The sequence below is a fragment of the Cucumis sativus genome, chromosome 1 (genome assembly GCF_000004075.3).
Source record: "Cucumis sativus cultivar 9930 chromosome 1, Cucumber_9930_V3, whole genome shotgun sequence".
NCBI classification, from domain to species: Eukaryota; Viridiplantae; Streptophyta; class Magnoliopsida; order Cucurbitales; family Cucurbitaceae; genus Cucumis; species Cucumis sativus.
Genome location: NC_026655.2, coordinates 27,094,225 through 27,112,994, shown reverse-complemented (window position 1 = coordinate 27,112,994; position 18,770 = coordinate 27,094,225). Strand labels below are relative to the sequence as shown.

The 18,770-nt window shown below is 31.1% G+C and overlaps 2 protein-coding genes across 2 annotated transcripts; both read left to right on the top strand.

Moving 5' to 3' along the window:
* Positions 1-2,629: 2,629 nt before the first annotated feature.
* Positions 2,630-11,683, top strand: LOC101218956 (DNA (cytosine-5)-methyltransferase CMT3). Its single transcript, XM_004148983.3, has 21 exons — positions 2,630-2,982; positions 4,115-4,146; positions 4,890-4,986; positions 5,103-5,210; positions 5,303-5,422; positions 5,512-5,605; positions 5,702-5,916; positions 6,047-6,112; positions 6,189-6,437; positions 7,435-7,493; positions 7,595-7,661; positions 7,744-8,073; positions 8,152-8,220; positions 8,294-8,383; positions 8,468-8,555; positions 9,701-9,816; positions 9,895-9,999; positions 10,340-10,383; positions 10,475-10,544; positions 10,662-10,765; positions 11,230-11,683. The coding sequence occupies exons 1-21, from the start codon at positions 2,710-2,712 to the stop codon at positions 11,399-11,401; spliced, it is 2,568 nt and encodes an 855-aa protein (XP_004149031.1). The 5' UTR covers positions 2,630-2,709; the 3' UTR covers positions 11,402-11,683.
* Positions 11,684-14,882: 3,199 nt separating this feature from the next.
* Positions 14,883-15,939, top strand: LOC105436341. The gene has a single exon (XM_011661795.2). The coding sequence runs from the start codon at positions 15,075-15,077 to the stop codon at positions 15,408-15,410; it is 336 nt and encodes a 111-aa protein (XP_011660097.1). The 5' UTR covers positions 14,883-15,074; the 3' UTR covers positions 15,411-15,939.
* The last annotated feature ends 2,831 nt before the right edge of the window (positions 15,940-18,770 follow it).

The window sequence follows — 18,770 nt, the reverse complement described above, 5'->3', positions numbered from 1 at the left end:
TGTATAAATCTTTTTGCAATATCGACTAAATTGTTATAAGAGTAGATAAACTAAACCAGTACGAAACTTTAGGATTGAAATGTGTTTTTCAACCTAAACGAAATTTTGCAGTGGCAGTGTTCCTTTATGTTTCTAGATATTGAAAAGTTTAATTTTTATTTTGAACTTAATAATTTGATATATTGGTGTATTAGAGGTTTGTACTATAATCACGTTTTTATTTTCTCAAATATTAAAATAACACTTTCCCTTTTATCTCCCATATGTACAAAGTTATATACAATTAAAATAATTATTGGAGCCAATAGAGTATATGTTCGTTGCTTTGTTTGGATTAGTAAAATAATAAAAATTATTATTACTATTATTATAATAGTAATAAACTCCCAAATAACTAACTAATAATCAAATTAATTGTTTGGAACACATTCCAAATTATCCAAACTCGTGCATAGATTTTACACCCCATGAATTTTTTTCTTCCTTTTCAACATGAATCAAACCTCTAACTTGAGGTTGGAAGTATAGTATTGTCAACAATAATGATTGAGTTATATTTATTTAGAGCCTATCTCCTTTCAATAGTATACATAAGCTCTTCAATAGTATGCTAAGCTCTTGAAAATATAAAAACTGATGAGACTTACCACCTCCCTTTATATGTACATGTGTTTGGTCCGAGGGATTGGAAGATATATAAGTAAGATTGTAGGAGTTGTGAACTTCATAGGTTTTTCTATTGAAAGACATCAATTTTGTATGAAATCTTTCCATAAGAAATGATATTTGACACATATATTTCATAAATACCATTATATTTGATTTTTTTTAAATAGCCTCTAGTGTTAATTTTGGACAAAAATAATCTCGAATGGATAGAGAAATTGGCGTTGGGAATTTTTATTCCCTATGGTTTACTAATCACTTTTACCAATGGAGAGAAAAAATACATTTATTTGTTGAGATTTTATTGATTTGTTCCATGGAAAAGATAAAGTGCATTTGTCTATTGATATTTAGTTGGATAGATAAAGTGTAATTTGTTGAATGTTACTGTTCGATTAATTAGAGGAAGAGTACGTATTTAATGTTTTTATAAAACAAAAATTAAATATGTAGATTTTGTTTGAAGCCAAAATACATAACAATTTTTTGTCTCGGTGTTTGAAAATATTGTGTTATGTGTTTAAGATATACCACAGTATACAACTAAAAAATTGGCTCAATATTCATCCTAAATCGTAGTATATATTTAACATATTCTCACAATATTTGATATGTATGTCATTGTTGACTTATTTTAGCTTATCTACGTTGATATTGTTTGTTTTAGTTTCTTTTTATTTTTCATTATTATCTCATATATACTATAGTCTAGTTAATTTCATGGTTATTTTTAAGTATATTTTAGAATAATAGAATATACGGTCTTGTTTATATTTGAGTTATATATTATATGTAACTTTTCATATATACTTGTGTATATTTAGTTATTTTGCAAATATATACCTCATATTATATGCCACAAATTAGATAAACTTATTCAAAGAAAGCAAACAAAATTTGTGGAATTAAAATGGGTCAATAATCTTTTTTCTCCTTCAATATACATATTCTATTGTATAATTGATGTATAATGTAGGGTAAATTGTATGAGTTTATAATATACAATAGAATATCACATACTAACTATAATTTTTTTAAAAAAATAATATACATTAAAACAACAATGGTATAGACTATGTTGCTTGTAATTGAAAATCATATATTTGATAATATATTCAGATTTGTCGTCCATTTATTTTCAACCTTAAGTTAGATTGGTCAGGTATATATGGATTATTTGAAATAAATTCAATATGCCTATTTGTCCATCCGTGTGTTTGTGTGTATTCACAACCATCTTCCCCTGTGAATACCTTCTCGTTAAGTACTTGTCATCATGTCATTTCCCAGATTCATATCCATTAAATTTAACCAAATCATATTGACGAGATGTAAAGAAGAAACTACGATGGTGAGATATATGAAATAAACTCACACAATTGCAAGATATGAGGAAGAAATTCATGCGGTGGTTGAGTTAGGCAAACACGTTGTTGACAACAGCATGGAAGGGTCGTCGATGACAACACAAATGGAGACAACAACTAGTAGATCTTCCATGGTGGTACGTAGGATGGACAAGGATTTGGGTTGAGAGAAAATATATTTTTTAATGACTCTTGTGCGACTCGTAATTATCCATTAATGTATATGTTTTATTTCTTTTGGGAAGGATGAGACATTTGAAAAAAAGACAATAAAAAACTTTGTTTTGGAAACCTTTTTAAAAATATAAAATTAAGTAACCATTTAAAATTGGATTATGTTGGTTGAATTTTTAGGTTGGAACTAAATAATAAATTTGAATCCCGAATCCCCAAACCCGGCTCACAACCCATACAGACCGTACAGAATAATAATTAAATAATAAAATTTAAAAAACAATAATATAATAATTAGATAAATAAAACAAAGAAAAAGAAAAAGAAAAAAGATTTGAGTTCCCGCCCAACTTCGAAATCTTACCCCCAATTTTATTTTCCATTTTCGATTTTCTCCGACACTATAAAATGCATTTTCTCCCTTTCTTTCTTTACCTCTCCTCCATTTTTTCCGCTCTTTCTCTCTTCCGGCCGTTCCTTTCCTCTCTCTCTCTCTCTCACTATGTCTTCCAGGCGCCGCTCCAAATCCCTCTCTCTCATTTCTCCTAAGCCCGATCCTGAAGCTTCTTCTTCCTCCAAGAAGAAGCTTAAAACCGAGCTTAATGCTGATTTAACTCCCATTTCCCGTTCTTCTCCTAAACCGAGTGCGGCTAAGACTAGGAAAGTGAAGGCGGAGTTGAGTGTTGAGGAGGACGATGCTCCTGCTAGGTTTTTACAGCCACATTTCCCTGATAGTGACGCCAGAGTGCGGTGGCCTCTTCGCTATGCGAGAAAGGTGATTGGAATTTTCAAAGAGAATTGAAATTTGTTTTGTGGGGTTTTGGTGATTTTATTTGTGGATGGGTTTGAGTTGAGTATTGGGGGTTTTGTGTTGTTGCATGTTGATGGGTTTTTTCAAGATTCTGTTGCTTGTTGGGTTTATTGGAGGGATTTAGCTGCAAGAATTTGGGGGGTTTGTGCTGGTTTTACGTGAGAGGAAAGTGGATTCGTTTCGTCATTCTTGGTTCTTGAGCGGGGTTGGAGTGAGGTGGCTATTTGTGTATGGGGATATTGTATTTACGATTAGGTTGGAGCTTCAAGTGGGTGTTTTGCTAAAAGTTTTGGGTTCTATGATTTATGAACAGTTTTGTGTTTAATTTTGAAGTCTTTGTAGTGTGAATTTGTACTATGCTTCCATGGTTTTGTAGACTCTTTGCTGTCGGAATTCTCATGATGCACTGAATTTTTGTTATTTCAAACAATTTTATCGATTGGATGAAACTCAGATATAAGAGGAGAGTAAAGCTTCAAATGAAAGAAGGTTAAACCCTATTTGGAGGGTTTTCTTACTTTTTTTTTTTTTTAATAATTATTTAATTTAAAATGTAAACTTAATTAATTTTTCTAATAATAAAAAAATTAGGAGCTTCTTCTAAAATAAAAATTTTCATGAGTGTATGGGCTAGCTTGTGTGCTACCATTCTCATGAGACAACTTGATTTTTTTTGTTAAAGTAACTAATTGGAGCAAAGAAGTATTGAATCTCAGTGAATTGTGGTAGCAAGGCCACTTTCCCACTTACTCATGGGACAACTTGATCCTATTACATTTGGTTGACATTATCTTAATGTTATTTTTGGTTCAATTTTAGTAATATTAGAGGACACTTCATGTGCATGCTGATACAGTGTTACTTAAGTTCTCATTGTGCCATTGATCTCCAAGTTGTCCATGTAGTTGCTCTTGCTGTTTAGGCTCTCTGGCACATTGATCATTAGTTGATTTTTGTGACCTATATTGTTATTAACTATGCTTGTTTATGGACAACGTATTCAGAATTGGTTATAGATTTACTCATATCTACTCATTTTCTTCTTATCTCAACACTACTCAACATTACTCATTTTCTTCTTTATTTGTTTGTTCAGAAGAAGAACGTGGTTGAGGAAAAAAAATCAAGGTACTGTCTTTATTTTATGAACCATCCCAACTCTTGCTGATAAGCTCTATGCATGTCGAATACGTACAGATGTGCAGTTTTGTTCTTATTATTTTTTTTTCAAAAATTAAAATTAGCCTGGTTAAAAGAAATGAAAAAAAAAAAAATACACAATGACAATACAAAGAAAAAGATTTCAAGACTTAAAGACAATTCATAAGAATGAAAAGGTCTGCAGCTCAGCAACTCAAAAGAACCAGAGAGAGGATAACTACAACTCTTTGATTTTTTATTTTTATTATTTTCTTCTGGTGAATGACCTAAGAAAGGCAATAAACCTAGCTAAGGTCTAAATTCCTTCTAAGAGCTCGGCACATCTCTAATAATGCTATTATTTACTTTAAGTCAAATATCTGATACGGCAGTGGGGGGAAAGTGGTGTGTCGTAGAGTTCCTCTGTTATCTCAAAGAAGGGACGAGATAACCTTTTTTTCATCATAGATTGATGTTACTTGTTTACAAGTCTTTTGAGTTATGACCTTTAATTATATAGTTTTTAGTTCAATGAAATGTTTCTTTTACCAAAAAATGACTTCTCATTATTGTTCAAGGAAAGCATAATACTCTAGGAAAGAAATGTTGTGCGGATGACAGTGTAGATTTTTCTTGGAGTGAACGGTTTCTTTCTTAAATTGAATGTGTTCTTAAGATTAACAGTTTTTTTTATCCCTTCTCGGTGCCTTTCTGTTTCTGATATCTTATAGGGATGACTCTGAGGAGGTAATCCAGGCTCTGCATCATTACTCACAGGCCAAAGTTGACAATATCACATACAATCTCCTTGATGATGCCCATGTGAAGGTGTGGTTTACAGTCACGTTTAGAGGAAGTTTTAAAATTTCTGTAAGGTAGTATATTCCTTTTTAAATTCTTTGCATAGATTCTTATTATAATTGTACATGGAGCGTTTTGTTTAGGCTGAAGGTGAGGAGGATGATTATATATGTAAAATTATTGAAATGTTTGAGGCTGTTGACGGGCAACTCTACTTCACTGCACAATGGTATTATAGAGCTAAAGATACTGTAAGATAATCTTTATGCAATTTTATTATGTTTTAGTCATAAATGTGTTTAGATAATTAGCTGACGCTATATTTTCGTTTATTACATGTTAGGTTGTGAAAGACCACGCTCATCTCATCAATGACAAGCGTGTATTTTTTTCAGAAGTTCGGGACGATAATCCATTGGATTGTCTTGTTAAGAAGCTAAATATTGCTAGAATACCTCTAACTGTATGATTTTGTTATTTACGTCTAGTCAATGTTTCAGGTTTTTCGTACTAGAGTGATACTAATTTGTTTGTCTGTTTGTTTTTTTCTAGATGGATGAGAAGAAAAATTGTCTTCCTTCTTGTGACTTCTACTGTGACATGTTATACTTGCTACCATATTCCTCATTCGTTAAACTGCCAACAAGTAATTTTGTAAAAGAATTAATTTCTGAGAACACTTTCTTCAATTGTAACTCAAGTTTCAAGAATTTGTGGTTCTCACATGCATATTAACTTGTAGGTGAGAAAAAGGTTGGCAGTGAGACATCATCAACAATTTCCTCTGATGTTGATACCAATGAAGCATGTGAAGTGAACTCACAAATTGGGGATGTTACTCAAGCACAGCAGTGCTGTAAGCCTGACGTTGCACTTCTCGATTTGTATTCAGGATGTGGTGCCATGTCAACTGGATTATGTTTAGGGGGCAATTTGTCTGGGGTGAACCTAGTCACAGTATGTTGCTATAAATACTTCCACTGAGCAAAAAGTTATTTCATCAGTTATTTTTTTTTATTTTGCCTTTTTTTGGAACCTATGGTTGGTTACATTTATTTATAAATGTCTTTTTTTGTTTGTTTAATAGAAATGGGCCGTTGATTTAAATCAATACGCTTGTGAAAGTCTGAGGTTCAATCATCCAGAGACTCAGGTACACTTTATAATTGAGTTCAACTTGATGTTCTGCCATAATATGGGCTTGTACTTTCTAAGCTTCTTTATTGCAGGTGAGAAATGAAATGGCAGAAGATTTTTTATCGTTGGTTAAAGAGTGGGAAGTGCTTTGCAAATATTGTTCTTTGGTAAAGAGTAAAGAGCCTCAACAAAAGTACATCGATCTTTTTGCTGATGAAGATGAAGAGGAAAATGAGGATGAAAAAACTGAAGAGGATGAAGAGGTGTTTGAAGTAGAAAAAATACTTGCAATATGTTATGGTGATCCCAATGAAACTAAAAAGCGAGGATTGTTTCTTAAGGTATTTGAACTTGAATCATAATTATCAATTTGCCAAATCAGTTTGATGTAGATATGATTTTGAACTAATATTTGTCTATTTGATCACTTTCTTCCTTTCTATTTCTGATCCTAATAGAGTTCCAGAATAGTGATGTTCTTAGCTATATTATTTTACCTCGTGATAACTTCTAAAGATACGAGGAGATGTAGGTAAATTTTAAAGTAATATTTATATGGAGCAAAGTAATGTGTTAAGAGTGATTTTTATTTATTTTAATGAGAGCAATTGGGAATGTAGAACAGATGAGGATCTTGGATCATTTAGATCAATATGTACAGAGATCACAATACACAAATGCTTGGACAATTTGATCAATATGTATCCTTCAGAGCAGTATCACTCAGCTGAGTAAATTTTGCTATGGCTTAAAGAAGATGCTATTGGAAACATGGATGGAGGAGAATTTTGGTGTTGCTAATTTCTAGGAAATTTTGGAACAACCAAAATGGGACAACAAGGTTTGCACATTGTGCATCCGACTGGAAAAAGCTATGATCAATGTTTTCAAGCTGCATTTAGATGATTGACTTTGGTGAGGGTGGCATGAGGTGTGTGACCATTGCATGTGTGCATCTATGCGAACATCTTCAATAGGGTCAAGGGTCAAGGGTGTTCACTATTTGTGGATTTTGAACGTTTTAATGGAAACATGCCACTTTTCTTCACCCACAATAGGAAGAGTTGAAAGAAGAAAAGGAAGAAGAATGGAAGAGAAGAAGCATAAAATGGAAAGATGGAAGGGAAGGTGGAAAGATAGCATTAGCATGCTCTTGCATTTTCTAGAAGCATCGAGTGAGTTCTAGCTGTGTGGCATGGTTTCAAACGGTCAAGTTGTAGCTGATATGAGTTAAATACATAATCCTGACGCATTTTCTTCCTCTTTATTTATTTATTATTGATTTTTAAAAATAAAATTACCCCTTAAATTATTTTAGTTATTTTTATTTAAATGTAGGTTCGTTGGAAGGGTTATGGCTCTGATGAAGACACATGGGAGCCAATTGACGGGTTGAGGTACATATTCTAGTGTATTTGTCTTGCCTGTTATAATTTTATGATCTATGTGTGTATGATCAAGCATTTGAATGAGTTATATGTTACATTCTATTGAACAGCAACTGCAAGGAAAAGTTAAAAGATTTTGTGACAAGTGGTTACAAATCAAAGATCTTACCTTTGCCGGTAAGTTAAGTATTTTGCTGAATTTTTCATTACTTGTCCTCTTTTTTCAATGTTGGTCTAATTAGAACTTTTGGGTTGATAGGGTGATGTTGATGTTATATGTGGAGGGCCTCCCTGCCAGGGCATTAGTGGTTTCAATCGCTTTAGGAACAAAGAAAATCCACTGGAAGATGAGAAAAACAAACAGCTTGTTGTCTATATGGACTTAGTGGAGTATCTCAGGCCTAAATATGTTTTGATGGAGAATGTAGTTGATATAGTAAAGTTTGCCAATGGATTTTTGGGACGATATGCTCTTGGTCGTTTAATATCAATGAATTATCAAGTTCGAATGGGAATGATGGCAGCAGGTGCATATGGTCTTCCACAATTTCGTATGCGAATGTTTATGTGGGGTGCCCAACCAACAGAGGTTGATTCATAAGAACTTTGATTTTTGTATTGGGGACCTTGTGGAACTTGTAATAACATTAATTTCCCCTTTTTTCAGAAGCTTCCACAGTATCCTCTTCCAACTCACGATGTTGTAGTGAGGGGTGTAATTCCTACTGAATTTGAGGTATGGGATAGTTAATGAGGCATTATTGTTCGTTTCTTATTTTATCTAACGAGAACATATGATAATAATGCAGATGAATGTTGTTGCTTACGAGGAAGGACATAAAGACGTTCATTTGGAAAAGAAGCTTCTTTTGGAAGATGCAATTTCTGATCTTCCTGCTGTATGTTATACATGTCTTATCAGATTGGTTTTCAGTTATAAATTTTGTGCTTATATTCTTTTTTGTTTGCTTTGCTATATGCAGGTTGAAAATGATGAACGGCGAGATGAAATGCCTTACCATGAACCTCCCAAGACTGAGTTTCAGCATTTAATTAGATCACCAAGGGAAGGTTAGCTACTTATTTCTTCCCCAAGTATCTTTTGATATGTATCTTAGATTTATTGAATGCAAAGTTCATGTCTCTTGTGCAACTTGTGATTTATGACAAGGTTATGAACAATTTGGTTCAGTTTGATCTTTTTGCTGAAATCAATGATTGAACTCAACCATCTTGTTTTAGAATCTTCTAAATTGAGAACTGTTTTGGATTTAAAAGTTGAACCAGACTACCAGTCAGTTTCCTAGATGGTTTGGGATATATATGTGTATTATATTCTTGAAAATATTATTTTTGTTATCAAGCAGCAGTGACAAGTTGGAAAAGAGAGTGAGTGAGAGAGGGGAGGCTGGGGAGAAAGTGAGGCTGAGGCTGTGAGGGTAGAGAGTGAAATGTGAAAGCAATACCTGTAGAAGCAAGGTCAAACAAGAAGAGAGTGACATCAACAATATTTTAATTGTGAGAGTAATGTTATTAATGGCAGTGGTAGAGTGGTCAATCGAGAAAGGTCTAACATGAGCCCAACTTAGTGATAACTAACATATACACTCTATTCTTTTAGGTAGAGTGTCCAAATCTTCATACCCAAATTTGTTGGATGGACCTTTCTATTGTGTTATTTTAAAAAAATGGAAAATCAGCTCACTCATAACCGGAAGTAAAAGCAACCCACAGAAAGAAAGCCAACCAAAAGCAAGGAACACTACAAAACTAATTAGAAGAAATAAAATGAAACTTGAAAGATGAGGCTAAAAAAATGCACCATTACAATCCTTTCTAGAATTGATTTAATTATTTAATTATATGAACTATCTATCTAGCTAGTAAACTAGAAAACACCAAAAAGGTTGGCTTGCCAAGCATGTGACCTTTCTCTTGAAAGCAAAAGGTGCAAACGGCACCATTAGAATCCTTTCTAGAATTTTTTTTGAGTGCTTGGCTGTCTGCCTTGGATGGATTAGTATTTTCAGTGTCTTGTTGGAAGCCTCATCTCTTGTTTTGAAGTGATGTTGAGGATCTGAATAACCTTTTGTTATGGTTTCCTTGGTTATAGTCTTTAATACAAGTTATTCTATTTCTGTAGGATTTTCTTCTCATTTATTTGATTGAATATGTTCCTGCCCATTATAATATCTTTGGTGGATTGTTATTTACAGAAATGTTTGATACTTCTACAATGTCTAAGCCAGCTACGCACCCACTTTACGATCATCGGCCACTTGAACTAAATACAGATGACTACCAACGTGTTTGTCAGATTCCAAAGCGAAAGGTTTTCTTGAATGTTAATGTGTTTGATGGACTTTTTTAGTTTTTAAAATTCAGTCACTAACCCCTATGTTTTCCATAGGGAGCAAACTTTAGAGATTTATCTGGTGTTCGTGTTCGCCCTGATAAAAGAGTTGAATGGGATCCTGATGTTAAGAGAGTGTATTTGGAATCTGGGAAGCCATTGGTAAGATGCTTGTGTCTCTCAGATGTGTTTAAAATTAATATAGAGCAAAATATGCAAGTTTCAATTGTGTACTTTTAAATGTAAAAACAATAAGGTTTCATTCATCAATTTAAACAAATTTACATGTTTCTGTTGTGGTGGTCTATTGTTATTTTTTCTGAAATATCAATTGACATCCAACACTTGAGATACGACCATTGCAATTTTCATCATTGCATGGATCTCTATTTACTTCATTTGTATCCATTTCAGTATGAACTTTGGCTTAAAAGTTCCTGGGAGCATTTTTGGTTTCTTTCCATTCCTAGTCCTATTATATCTTACGCCACTGCAATTGCAGGTTCCTGATTATGCCATGAGTTTTGTGAATGGATCATCATCAAAGTAAGCATTGATTTTGATTCGTTCTCCTTTTTATACATTTTACTTCCCTGTTCCTTACTTATATTTCCCATTTTTACGAAATGATAAAAAGGCCATTTGCTCGTTTATGGTGGGACGAGACAGTGCCTACAGTTGTTACTCGGGCAGAGCCTCACAACCAGGTTATAACTCTACTTGTATGCCTTTTTATATCTTTTGCGTAGGAGAAATTACTTAATTTTCCAGTATAAACCAGCCTTCAACCAACTCATTTCTGTGTTGTCCACTGATACGTACAGGCAATTACACATCCAGAGCAAGATAGAGTAATGACGATTCGAGAAAATGCAAGACTTCAAGGCTTTCCAGATTATTATAAGCTCTTTGGGCCTGTGAAAGAAAGGTATGTTTTAGAAACTTTGCATTTAAGGAAGGACTTAATTCCACCATCTGAAACATAATATATATTGCTTTACCAATTCAATTAAAGCAAATATTTCTTGAGGCTTTTGGTTGACCTTTGCAATAACTTGCTTTGTGGACTAGTCTGCTGTTTTGGAGTTTTTGGTTAGTATGCCCTTTCGGCGAGCCTGTTTGTTTTATTTTCCCCCTTTTCTGCGTATTTTATTTGCATTTTATCCATCTTGTTTTATATGTTTTCATTTATCAATAATCTGTTTCTTGTTTTAGAAAAACTTGCTTCGTGTCCCTTAGAAAACAATTTTTTGACTGACCACCATTGAACATAGTCATTTTTCTTGTTCTAGTGAGTGAATCCCCAGAATAATATACTATGTTCTTTTGAAGATTAGTGATCAAAGTACCTATTCCAAAACACGAACAATATAAGAACTGGTCATGTAACAGGTACATACAAGTAGGAAATGCAGTTGCGGTACCGGTTGCTCGAGCTTTAGGATATTCCTTAGGCATGGCGTTTCAAGGTTTAGCGGGAGACACGCCTGTATGTAGTCTACCCAAAAGATTTCCCAACATTCTCAAACGACGTTCTTCTAAATCATCTGAAGAAGTTGCTTGAAGAGGCAATTCTTTCAAAAGATCTTATATAAAATTATTTTGTATGCTGACTTAACATGTTGGATTATTCGCTCTATCTCATTGTTGTATCGTTGAAATGTACAACGAAGAGATAGCCTTGATATTTATATCACAACCAATTACATGGCTATGTGACATTTATTATACTACACTAATCTGTCATATTCAGTGCCTATTCTGTAACTTGAATTAGATTTCCGCATTGAATCGATTGTGATTTTTGATTTTAGTAATGATATATGCTCATCCAGTAATTAGAATCTCTTGTTATTATTTTATTAAGTTCTTGAGATCGTTGTAATTTTTTTTTCTAATGCAGTTTTTGATATTAAGATGTGAACCATGTAAAATGAACACAGTTTGGCAAAAAGTCAGATAGTTTCTATTTTTTATGTTGTTTTTCTACTTTAACATTTTGGTACACTCTTATTTCCCAATATTGTTCTGGCTATATATACAAGTTGTCTTAAGGTTCTCTAGAAATATACCCAATTTTGATTCAATGGTTTGAATTTTGAAGCAAAATAAGTTACAAGTCAATCGGGTCACATTCTTTAACTAGTTTAGGTATATGTTCAACTAACCAGTGGTTAGAAGTTTAATTTTCTTTATTTATAATTGAACTAAAAAGGTTTTTGACAAAGAATTGTGTATGATCTTTTAATCCAACGAGTTGAAAATTTGCCATTTTCTTTACTAGTATCTTAAGAATGCTTGGCTGTTCTGTTCACTAAGTTGGGTGGTTAGTTTTTATCAACTCAACCCAACTAAATCTAGGAGGCACCGTTGTTGATGAAATTACTAAATCGACCTAAATCTCCTCACCTCCAATGTTTGCAATGATTCTACACATCAGTCATTGTTGATGACTAAGTTTGGAAACAACCATTGTTGACAAACACTAACGATCACATTCTATGAGTACCACTTCTGGCAAGAGTCACATCTAGCGACCAGCTCTAATGAGTACCACTTTTTTGGTGAATTCTAATCACTATTTTAATTGATCATTCACAATGACTAACTTGACTTAGTTGATCCAATGACTAACTTGACTTAGTTGATCATTCCCAATGACTAACTTAGTTGACTCTATTCTTGAAACAAAAAAAACTTGGTTGGTGAAAATATTTTTAAATACAAAATTTGAAATTTTTACTTAATTAATTTAGACATATGCTATTTCTTGTAGTGCAAATTATAGTTGGAGAGATTTGAGCATGAAACTTTTTGGTTCTTAAGTACACTCACGTGTTAGTTTAGTTAAGTTTTTGTTGGCATTTAGACATGTGCTACTGATCTAGAGAGTTAGGTTAGATGCTAAGCTTTGTAAAGAACGAAAGCAAGAAATATCTCCTTATCTTCATGTACTTTGATCTAAGTTGCTAAGGTATTTAAGGTTATTTGTTTTTCTATTTAAAAAGAGATGTTTCTTTGAATAAGAATTTCTTAATTCTAACATATGAAGGCCTAATTGAATGTAAAGTACCTAACATTGCAGTTTTGTTGTTGTAATGAAAGGTGACCAAGTATTTTGCGTAGCTCAATTACAAAAGTTGCATGCACATAATTGTCAAGTATGTGTAAAGTTTGTAAATTGGTATCTTAGTTGAATGTCCAAGAAAAGTTCAACAAACAAAAATAGCCAACAAAAATATCAAAGTCTTTTAGATTACAAAAATGGTGCTAGATACTTTTGACCTCAATCAACTTGATTATACACCTCAAACACACACTTGTATGAACTTCATAGAAAATTATTACACATTGAGTTAACTCTTCTTTTAAGCATGGGAAGTAGATTAATTTTTGTATTTATTACGTTCATTAAGGAAATCATCGAGATCTTAGAGAATAGTCTAAATTAAAAGCTAAATTATACAAAGTAAGTCTGGATTTTTGTTATTTGCTTTTAACAAGTTTTAATTGAGACTTTAAATGCATCACCTTGATTTTGGATAGGTGTAACCTAATCACACATATTTAAAAACAACAATAATTGTTTAATACGTTGAGATCTACGTATTTGTTATTCAACGTTTTCCTTTTCATTTTTTCCATCATCATATGTAGGGAATTCAAAATTGATTGAATGTTTATACATTATGTTAATTGAGTCATGTCTATATTGGTTGGCTAGTACGAATTCTAAAAAAAACAACATAAATCTCATTGTGTTTTTAATTTTTATTATATATATATTTGAGATGATGAGTTATATTTCAAATTGTTTTCATATTGATTTCTTAATTTGGTATTTTCATTTCCTTTGAAGTAAGCAAATAGAAATGCGAGAAGAGTAAAGCATTTTAATAAAGTGTCCTTGTGGTTCTTAACTTCAAAGCTATTTCTCTCTATAGGTTTATAAGCAAAGGGTGTGTAAGTTTGGATCCATTTTGGGGACTATTTAGACAGTTGGTGCAATTATTTGCTCTCATATTTCTTGTTTTTGTGAGCTTCAATTACACTAAAACATCCCTAAACTTTCAATCATCTCCTCAAACTTTGAAGATTTTTATTTTTTACTCATCAACTTTCTATTCTAAAGATACCAATCAACCTTGCAATTCATTCCAATTTTTTCTTTTATTAAAAGGATATAAATTGATTTGACAACGAAAATTGTTCATATAACTAAAATCGATTAGCAATATGGTATAAACAACATAGAATCAACATATAGACTTATGTGGTTCTGATTTACTAACTATAACACTGTAAGTATAGGATTTGACACTTGATGACCTCGACACTCCCATCTGTGACTTAACAACTTCATTCTTGCTTGTTTCGAATACTTCTAAAAGTGAAAGTTATTCAAACATGAATTCTTTCAACATGCTTTGTTCTCACTTAAATGCATCTAGGTAAATTTAGCATACTTAACTTTAAAGTTCTTATGATTGAATTAATGAAAATGAAGATACACCGCTCTTGTTGGTATATATAGTAATTTTCAATTCTTTTAAAGTGTTTTTTACCAATATCTCATGTCTTCATAATTCCTCTTTTCACATGTAATCTCCCTCTTAAACTCGAGTCGTGGAACTAACAGCTTGTTAGCTACAATTACTAACCATGGACAAATGAAAAACAAATTATTATTAAAGAGAATAATTTATAATATTATATATTAATACAAACCATCAAAGGCTCAATACTTAGTAATTCGGAGCACCTAATATTAGATTCAAGGCATTTTAACAATAAAAATTTTCACATCATCGGTTTTTATCGATTTACATAAATGGCATTATTGAAAACAATATCACACATGCCTTTTAATTTCTTTTCTCGTTAACCAACACGTCACCTTTCATCATATTTTAATAAAAAAAATTAAAAACTCTACAAAGATACTTTTTAAAAGTTAAAAAACATAATTGAAAGGCAGACACTAGAGTTGTTGAGGGTGTTGTATGTAATTTTAAGGGTTTGTATGATTGTGGCAGCAATGGGACAGTCAATTATTTATCTTCTAAACCCAATAGTATGAGTAAAGACCACAATATAAAGCCAAAACTAGAAAACCCCATTTTTGTATTTCTTCACATTTCACTTCTTTTTAACTACAAATCATTTCCCACTCCTAAACACAAACACCAAAACAACAACACCCTTTTCACTTTTTTTCTCCCCCTCTCTCTATTCTTATGGCTACTTGTAGAAACTCTTCAAGCTTGAGCTTTTCAGACCAATGGCTTCTTGCAACCATTGCTCTTATAATCTTTGGATTCTTGGCTTATGCCGTGTACGATGCCGCCGTTGCCTCGGCATCAGAGGTATTTCAGAGGCTCGTCGTTGTTTCGCCGTTGCTTTTGGTTGTTGCCGTTCACTGGCTATCTCTCGGCCGCGACGGAGGATATAACAACAACCATTCAGCTGTGGGATTCCCATGGGGAGTTGGGTTTCTTCTGCTTTTGCTTCTGTTTCCTTGGAGTGTTGCCATTTTGTTGCTTCTACTTTATTTCTTCTTTCTTACTAATTGAATTTTCCCTTAATTCATTTGTAAGTTCTCAAGTAAATTACTTTTTTTTTCTTTTCAGTTTAAAATACCATTTTGCAAAGTGCTTCAAAAAAATCTTAAATTTAATCTCTGTCGAAGTTAATATTTTTATCAAATTAGGGTAAAGAAATAATATTTTTCCGTGTAAAGAACTTCAATATTTCCAAAACTTATAGTAAAAAGTATTAATAAATAACAAAGGAAAAAATGATTTGAAAAGTTAAACAATAAACAAGCTAACAACCATTAAATTTAAGATTTTTTTTTTGAAAAAACATGGACTAAAATTGAGACATTCTAAAATAATAACAATATATACATATATATATATATATATAAAATTACAAAGGGATGCATTATGAGTATAACTTTGTTTCTATCTATATATGTCTTAACTTGTAGGATGCCATTGTCAGTGCATTTCTGACCTTTTTTGGCTTCTTTTTTTGGGGTCATATATTGTATATTTGAAAAGGTTCCAATTATCATAATTATCATCATGTTATGGTTAATTACCATTGTAAATTTCTAATGGAAGAACTTCATATTTAAGAAAAACTACTCAAACCCAATGTGTATTATTTTGTGAAATTTCAGGTACAATAGTGAAGTATGTAGAAGTTTTTCTTTTTTTCTTAAAGTTTTATTCAGTAAGATTAACATATTTAAGTAATTTCAAGGGTTTGTAAAAGTTATAAATAAGTAACTATTAATTATGTACATTGTATTTCTCTTCTTACTATTTCTTTTTCAATATATATGTAATAAGACAAATTTTTTTATTATTATGGATGAACTTTATATTACAAAAAAAAAAAAAAAAAAAAAACTCAAACCCATCTTTTTTTTTTTTTTTTTTAAATTCTTATGTTAAATATGAAGAATGTTTGTTAGTGATGCATCTATAAATTTTTTTTTTGGAAGACTTGACTTGTAATTTAGTAAAATGAATTTACAAGTAATTGTAAAAATTTATCATTGAGTACAATCTATAGGTAATCTAACCACCAAGAAAATGAGAGATTTTGTGATCTATGTTCATGTAATTTTGTTAATCCTTATTTAAAGATAAGAAGATCAAAGAACAAGATTTTTTTTAAAAAATAAAAAGGATGGTAATTGTTTAATTGAAGTAATTATTTAGTCCATCCAAAGTTGGTAACGATTTAATTAATTGCTCGATTAGGTAATAATCTTTCATTTTTGTAATTTAAAATTGTTAATAATTTAGGATTGATGTCATAAATATTTTTGTTAAGTAGTAATTTGAGGTTATCATTATGTAAAGCAATAAATTGCTTAAAACCAAACCCACAAGAAGAAAGCAATATGAATTTCTTTTTAAGGCAAACCAAATTAGACCAAAGTATATATATTCTAAGTTTTTATAGACTAATTTATTAAATATTAAATATTAACACTTTATTTTTGGTAATTTTAATGATAGAGATTGGATTATAATTTACAACAAAATTAAAAATTAAGTTACTAGCTAATAAAATTTCGGAGATTAAATAATTTTGTCAATTAGTTCATATATCTCTTAATTGGTTAGCAGATATTTTCAGATATATTCAATAAACAAAATATTTACTAAATATATATATAATAAACTTTTAGATTCTATCACTCGTAAAAAAACGATAGGGATGAAGAGGAAGGGTCTTCCCCTTTTCTCGACCCTTCCCCTTTTTTCCAAAGCAAAATTAACAAAATTAATAGTAATTAAAGGGCAACTAAAGATAAGTTTATGTACACACTCACTCTTAATGCTTTATGTATAAATAAATTGATTGCAACTCTTTGCACGTTCTAATCTACTTTTTCCTCATCATACCAAAGTTTAATCCAAAACTTTATGTAATTATTAAAATTAAAATCTACTTACTATATAGTTTATCTAACGTGATAATTCAAATCTTTAATGTTTTGATCGAAGATATATTTAAATTAGTTGAACTTGATTCAAGTTTGATTGATTGAAATTTTAAAATGAAATTGATCTTTATCATTATTTTTTTTAAAATAACGTTTGGAGGTTTAAATTTTAAATAGTCAAATGGATCCTTCACGCAATTAAAATAAATAAAATGAAATTCATCAAATAATTTTACAATAACTTGCAATATTGATTATAGGCTATGTTTACTAATCGTAATAAGGAATGGGTAATCACATAGTGGATTTTTGTTGATGTATATCGATTGTAAAATACAATTGGATTACTTTTGATTACATTTACTTATACCTTCGAAAAATGTAATTTAATTATTATTGGAAGAGATGTTTACTCTAATATCATTATGTTTTTATCATTAGTGTTACCGTTACCATTTAGAGTCAATCGATAATCGATATCTATAATGACAATAATACTTTAACATATTTATAGTTCTCCTACTTTGACAACTGACATCGTACCTCTATAATAGCATCTTTAAATTAACATTAAGACTCATTTTGGTTGTAATGATAAACAATATCTATAATAGTACGATAACTATATTGGTATACACAAAAGAAAAATTGGAATATCATTCAAAAGTATATAGAAAAAGCTAGTAGATTCCACTTAATCTGCAATATGCAAATCAGATTATAGAACCCTCAACTCCACAACTAGACTCGGACGAAAAGTTGATATCAATCATGATTGAGCTAAACTCATTTTAGCATTGAAATGATAATGATAAGATTCTAAAACGATGGAATATTCAAACCAGTTAGCCAAATTATTATTTGATTAATGAGAAAATAATAGTAATGTATGTAACCTTTATTTTACTATTTAATTTCCATGCACATGGTAACCATTTAAACCTTAATTGCCCAAAAAGTTAGTTGTTATATTGTTCTTTTTTCTATTTTAAAAAAGAAAATTAAAGTCTCTCTCATGCATATGAAAATAATATTAAGTATTACCATAATGGAAACCTAATATTTAACTCAAAATCATAACTCTCTGTGGGATCCAACGTTTCTTTCGGCCATTTGTCAGCTCAAAATTAATTAAATCAATTAATAACTTTATCTAAAAGCTTGTTCTAATCATATTATAATTAATTTTCATTGAAGTTCATCCTCTCCAATGTAATGATCAAATAATATACAACTACAACTTCCTAACTTATGTAATCATTATAAATAGTTTATCCGTTAATATATCATTTTAGTGTTTATACTTCCAAATTTATTCAGTTCTAATATCTATACTAATTTTAACAAAACTTGAGTTTAGTATTTGAAAGTTATATTTGACTAAAATTGGTTAAATAATTTTGATGTCAAAATTTAAATTCGAAAAACGTACTTGACATTCACGTGTGACACTGACAATAGATTT

Excerpts from the sequence above, each read along its gene's own strand:
- LOC101218956 (XM_004148983.3), top strand. The coding sequence starts at position 2,710 with ATGTCTTCCAGGCGCCGCTCCAAATCCCTCTCTCTCATTTCTCCTAAG. Across the intron at positions 5,917-6,046 it reads CTGGGGTGAACCTAGTCACA|AAATGGGCCGTTGATTTAAA; the intron begins GTATGTTGCTAT and ends TTTGTTTAATAG. Across the intron at positions 7,494-7,594 it reads GAGCCAATTGACGGGTTGAG|CAACTGCAAGGAAAAGTTAA; the intron begins GTACATATTCTA and ends TCTATTGAACAG.
- LOC105436341 (XM_011661795.2), top strand. The coding sequence starts at position 15,075 with ATGGCTACTTGTAGAAACTCTTCAAGCTTGAGCTTTTCAGACCAATGG.